At 39.9% G+C, this 6,387-nt stretch overlaps 1 protein-coding gene across 2 annotated transcripts in view; it reads left to right on the forward strand.

Annotated features, from left to right (window-relative positions):
* Positions 1-6,387, forward strand: part of USF3 (upstream transcription factor family member 3) — a 56,752-nt gene that overhangs the window by 31,594 nt on the left and 18,771 nt on the right. For both annotated transcript variants that reach the window (XM_017547745.2, XM_017547746.2), the window contains exons 2-3: positions 2,414-2,529; positions 5,586-5,650. In XM_017547745.2, the coding sequence (XP_017403234.1) occupies positions 5,604-5,650 (47 nt within the window). In that variant the 5' untranslated portion in view covers positions 2,414-2,529; positions 5,586-5,603. The remainder of the gene's footprint in view (positions 1-2,413; positions 2,530-5,585; positions 5,651-6,387) is intronic.

Below are 6,387 nucleotides of genomic sequence, written 5' to 3' on the forward strand. Positions count from 1 at the left end.
ACATGCTTAGTGAAAGCTCGGCAAAAAAAGAATTCCCAATCAATACATTTATATGAAGTTCTATGATGAAAATATTTAGGATAGGGTTTGCCTCTGGAGTAGGGGAAGGGACTGACTTAAAAGGATAATAAAAGAACTTTCTCAGGCCAGGCATGGTGGCTTATGCCTGTAATCCCAGCACTTTGGGAGGCTGAGGTGGGTGGGTCGCTTGAGGACAGGAGTTTGAGACCAGGCTGGCCAACATGGTGAAACCCTGTCTCTACTAAAAATACAAAAATTAGCTGGGCATGGTGGTGGGCACCTGTAATCCCAGCTACTAGGGAGGCTGAGGCAAGATAATTGCTTGAACCCAGAAGGCAGAGGTTGTATTGAACTGAGATTGCGCCTGCACTCTAAACCTGGGTGACAGAGTGAGATTTTGTCTCAAAAAAAAAAAACCAAAAAAACTTTCTCTGGTGTTCTGTACCTTGATGGGGTTGGGTCACACAGTTGTGTGCATTTGTCAAAATCCATAAACATAAGATTTATGCAATTTATTATATGTAAATTTTACCTCAAGGAAAAAAAGTTTTGAAAAATGTGATTTTTATTCAGGTGATCCGAGCACCACACTTGAGAGCTACTGGGTTTGACTAACTTCAGAAATAGTTCTCCCATAAAAACATAATAATTCAGAGATTACTAATCATTTGGCATTCAAAAATTAATGGAGCCAAAATATTAATGGAGCCAGGTACAATGGCTCCAAGCACTTTGGAAGACTGAGATGGAAGGCTCACTTGAAGCCAGGAGTTAGAGAGAGACCAGCCTGGGCAGCATACTGAGATTCCATCACTACAAAAAATTAGCTGGGAATAGTAGTGTGTGCCTGTATTTCTAGTTACTTAGGAGGCTGAGGTAGGAGGGTCTTTTGAGCCCAGGAGCTTGAGGCTGCAGTGAGCTATAATCACACCACTGCACACCAGCCTGGGCTGGGTGACAGAGCAAAATCCTATGTCTAAAAACATTTTTAAGAATTTAAAAAAATTTTTTATGTCAGTTTAAATGTTTTAAAGAGTATATTTGTATTTAGTTACATAAATATTATATTAAAATGCAATTTCATTATTAAGCTAATTATTAAGTGGATAGGGATTCATGAAAATACTATATAGTTCTTTTCCAGTAGATGTTCTTTTTTTTTGACATCAGGAATGCAATTTTAGTATCATGATTGGACATAGAAATAATTTTACATTGAGATGGATATTCACAGTGGCGTTTGGTAAATGGGATGATTTTGATTTGCAGTTGTATTCCTCTTTCAGTTAAATTCTTGGCTTTCACCTGAGTGCAGTCAATGTGTTTACTTATGTGATAGACCCTTAGTGTCATTGACTTTAAGATTCTAGATATTGGTTATTAAGGACTGAGGCCAGAAAAAAGATTCTAGTTGTTGAGACAACTAGAACTTTTACTTCGTGTACCTTAATCATATATGAAATTATCTACAGACTTTCAAAAGTGCTGCAGGGGAAAGGCTGGAACTAGGATATTGGTCAGATGTTTGAGCTTTCACCAATTAAAGATAACCGCCTGTGTTTCCGCCTTTTTCCTATTAGAATCACCTGGGGCACTTACTAAAACTCAAATCCCTCTCTTGAAGTTTCTAAAACTCTTCTGTACCTAAAAAAACAAAAACAAAAAAAGAGAAAGGAGGGAAGGGAGGAAGGGAGCGAGAAAGGGAGGGAGGGAGGAAGGGAGTGAGGAATGGAATGAAGATGGAAGGGAGGCGAGAAGGAATGGAGAGGGGAGGGGAGAAGGAAAGGATAGGGTAGGGGAGAAGATCACCCCAGGAGATTGTTGAAAATGCAAATTCCTGGGCCCTTCCCAAACCTCTCATTTGTCACGTTTGGAATGAAGCCCCCCAATTTACATTTTTTTAGAACACATACAATGCACAGGTGTGAGGGGTGTCTTCCTAGTGTCACTGTCTCAGAGGAAGGTCCCTACGTAAGTTTTCAGGCACTCTTACAAGAGAGAAGTAGGAGTTAGGAAGTTGAAGGAAAGACAACTTTAGAATTGAGGACAGAGATTAGGGTAAGACCCAGGTGGAGGATTTGAGTAACCAGCAGCTAGAGAGGACCTAAGGGACAATGAGCATGCATAAGAGAAAGCAGAGAATCACCTCCTAGGAACCATCCATTGGCCGTAAAACTACCACCTTTTTGGGGGTGTAGTATTGGTAACCAATAAGAAAGTGACTTTTGAGAGTAACTGCATTGATTTGCTTTCAAGTGGTGGGGAGAATTCAGGATCATCCTTCGTGGTACTAAAAATCTGTTTGCATGTCATAGGTTGTCAGCCCTTGTCTTACGTGCTGCTAATGGGCACCTACCAACTATAAACATTCATTGATTTTTCTTTTGTGTAGTAAGAAGAAAGCATAACCTATAGACCATCTTCTGGCAGAAGATGTTATGTTTGGATCAGAAACAGGAGGCGCTGGAAGCCAGGAATCAAAAGTGAAGAAACTCTGCAAGTCCTTAGGTGAGAAGGTCACAAGGCTTATTCATTTATTTATGTAATTACATGCCCCCACCATCACCATAAGGTTACCTAATGTGAGCGCATCGCTTTTAGGCTGATAGGTACTTCACAAATGGTAGGGAAAAGGTGGAATAGGAATAAGCTGCTGGACATGGGTTTTGACGACACATTTCTACACAGGCTGCTTCAGTCAATACCTTCTGTCATCCCCTTCCTGCATTCATATCTACTTATTTCCCAGGACCCTTCTCTCTCCTCCCTAGGGCTAAAGTTAACCTGAAATATCTCACTAACATTTAAAGCTAACATTTATTGAATCCTTATACTACTAGGCAACGAGGTCGTGTGCTGTCCCTGCAAAATTTCATTCCCCGCTCAAAACAATCCAATAAAGTAATACAGTTATTATGATTCATGGTGTAGATGAAGCATCTGAGATTCTGAGAGGTTATGTAACTTATCCAAGACCTGACAGCTAGGAAGTGGCAGAACCAAATTTTAAGCTCATGCTTTCTACTTCAGATTTCATAGTTGCTACTATTTCTCTCAGAGGAAAAATCTTGCACCTCCTCCAGTGTACCAGAGCAGGTATCCCAACTTGGTAGACCCATTTTGAAAGGTTGTTGATAGGGTTTGGCTGTGTCGCCATCCAAATCTCATCTTGAATTGCAGTTCCCATAATCCTATCTGTCATGGAAGGGACCTAGTGGGAGGTAATTGAATCATGGGGGCCATTACCCTCATACTGCTCTTGTGACAGTGAGTTCTCATGAGATCTGATGGTTTTATAAGGGGCTTTCCTCACTTAGCTCACAACTTCTCCTTCCTGCCACCATGTAAAGATGGATGTATTCATTTCTTCTTCTACCATGATTGTAAGTTTCGTGGGGTCTCCCCAGCCCTGAGGAACTGTGAGTCAGTGAAACCTCTTTCCTATATAAATTACCCAGTCTTGAGTATTTCTTCATAGCATCGTTGAGAATGGACTAACACAGTAAACTGGCACTGGGAGTGGAGCGCTGATATAAGGATACCTGATAATGTGGAAGCAACATTGGAACTGGGTAGCAGGCAGAGGTTGCAACAGTTTGAAGGGCTTAGAAGAAGACAGGAAAATGTGGGAAAGCTTGGAACTCCCTAGAGACTTGTTGAATTGTTTTGACGAAAATGCTGATAGTAATGTGGACAACGAAGTCCAGGCTGAGGTGGTCTCAGATGGAGAAGAGGAACTTCTTGGAGACTAGAGCAAAGGTGACTCTTGCTGTGCTTTAGCAAAGAGACTGGAAGGATTTTACCCTGCCCTAGAGCTGTAGAACTTTGAACTTGAGAGAGATGATTTAGGTTATCCGGTGGAAGAAATTTCTAAGCAGCAAAGTATTCAAGAGGTGACAGAGCACCATGATTGTGAGTTTCCAGAGGCCTCTCCAGCACTGTGGAACTGTGAGTCAATTAAACCTCTTTCCTTTACAGATACCCAGTCTCGTGTATTTCTTTATAGCAGCATGAGAATGGACCAATACAGTTGTCAATCTCTGGGATTTAAAAGCATTACAGCTTTTGTTATGAAACTTTTGAAAGTCAGAGAAGAGAATGGAATCACCAAAATATCACTACCCTTACTTAACTATGATTAACATATTAATGTATTTGCTTTCTGGCCTTTTCCATCTGTGTGTATATTTTCCAGTAGTGCATGTATTCTTTAGTATCCTGAGAATTTAAAAATATATAGAATTTTCATGCCCAGATTTTATTTTATTTTATTGCATTTTAGGTTTTGGGGTACATGTGAAGAACATGCAAGATTGTTGCATAGGCACACACGTGGCAGCGTGATCTGCTGCCTTCCTCCCCATCACCCACATCTAGCACTTGTCCCCATGCTATCTCTCCCCAACTTCCCTCCCCCTGCTGTCCCTCCCCTATTTCCCCCCAACAGACCCCAGTGTGTAATGCTCCCGTCCCTGTGTCCATGTGTTCTCATTGTTCAACACCCGCCTATAAGTGAGAACATGCAGTGTTTGATTTTCTGCTCTTGTGTCAGTTTGCTGAGAATGATGGTTTCCAGGTTCATCCATGTCCCTACAAAGGACACAAACTCATCGTTTTTGATGGCTGCATAATATTCCATGGTGTATATGTGCCACATTTTCCCTGTCCAGTCTATCATCAATGGGCATTTGGGTTGTTTCCAGGTCTTTGCTATTGTAAACAGTGCTGCAATGAACATTAGCGTGCACGTGTCCTTATAGTAGAACGAGGATATATACCCAGTAATGGGATTGCTGGGTCAAATGGAATTTCTATTTCTAGGTCCTTGAGGAATCGCCACACTGTCTTCCACAATGGTTGAACTAATTTACACTCCCACCAACAGTGTAAAAGTGTTCCTATTTCTCCACATCCTCTCCAGCATCTGTTGTCTCCAGATTTTTTAATGATTGCCATTCTAACTGGTGTGAGATGGTATCTCAATGTAGTTTTGATTTGTCATGCCCAGATTTTAATGACATTTAAATGATGTGAGACTTCTAGCAGTTTGAAGTTAAAGAAAGCCTAACAAATGAGTGAGTGAATGAATGCATGCTTTCATGTATGGAATATTACATGTTTGTGCTCTTGTCACATTTGATTTTGTGTGTTCAGAGTGGGGGACCGTTGTTCTAGTTTAAATTCTGTTTTCCTTGTAACACTTCATATGAACAAATAGTCTACTCTCCAGATTCAAAAGTGTGTTTTACCTGTCTTTCCAGCTGTTGCTCAGATTCACATCCCTGTTAAGCTTTTCTTGATTTCCAAGCCTGCAATGATCTTTTTCTACCCAAATTTTCTCAAGCACTTTCTGGCTATAACTCACATTTGATATTTACCATTTTCTATATTTGCTAATTATAGTACTTTTATCCTAATTTCTTATACTTCTATCAGCAATACGGAATCCAATGCTTTTCAATGTCAGTTTTTTTTTAGCACTTTAATATTCAAATCAAATTGCTATTGATCAATTTTTATAAGAATGGCTAAACTTTCTGGTGTGTCTTTCTATCCTTTCATAGGTTCCTATTACTGTAACCATGCCAGAAATGACAGAGAATGAGACGCCTACAAAAAAGCAGCACAGGTATGTATCCACAGCCCCAATATGATATACTTTGGGTAGATAAGAAGCAGAATTAGTTCCTATTTTGCTACATAGGTAGTCTTTAGAGAACTTTCATTTAGTTACCTAGGAAATTATTACTCTCCAAAAATATTTGTAGATAAATATAGATTTACTGAAAGAGGTATATAGTTAAAAATGATCTGTCCTGGCTGGGCATGGTGGCTTATGCCTGTAATCCAGAACTTTGGGAGGCCAAGGCAGGTGGATCACCTGAGGTCAGGAGATCAAGACCAGCCTGGCCAACATGGCAAAAGCCCGTCTCTAAATACAAAAATTAGCTGGGTATGGTGGCACATACCTACATGTAGTCCCAGCTACTCAGGAGGCTGAGGCAGGAGATTTGCTTGAATCTGGGACCAGAGGTTGCAGTGAGCCGAGATCACACCATTGCATTCCAGCCTGGGTGACAGAGCTAGACTCTTAGCTCAAAAAAAAAAAAAAAAAAAAAAAATCTGTACTTTTAATTTTACTAGTAGTATAACAAGTAAGAATCACTGTCAGTAGTTAAAATAATATATTACCAAATCTATGTTAAATGTTTTGTTTCTAATGACATTTTTACTTGCCTATCATATTAATTTTAGTATACTGTAAGTTCATTTAGGCTGTAGTCAGTTTGAGTAGACATTTTATGACATAATCCATTAATGCCAATGCATATCAGCACAACATTACTTCTGTTTTTTTGTAAAACC

This window comes from Cebus imitator, unplaced genomic scaffold (assembly GCF_001604975.1).
Source record: "Cebus imitator isolate Cc_AM_T3 unplaced genomic scaffold, Cebus_imitator-1.0 Scaffold201, whole genome shotgun sequence".
NCBI classification, from domain to species: Eukaryota; Metazoa; Chordata; class Mammalia; order Primates; family Cebidae; genus Cebus; species Cebus imitator.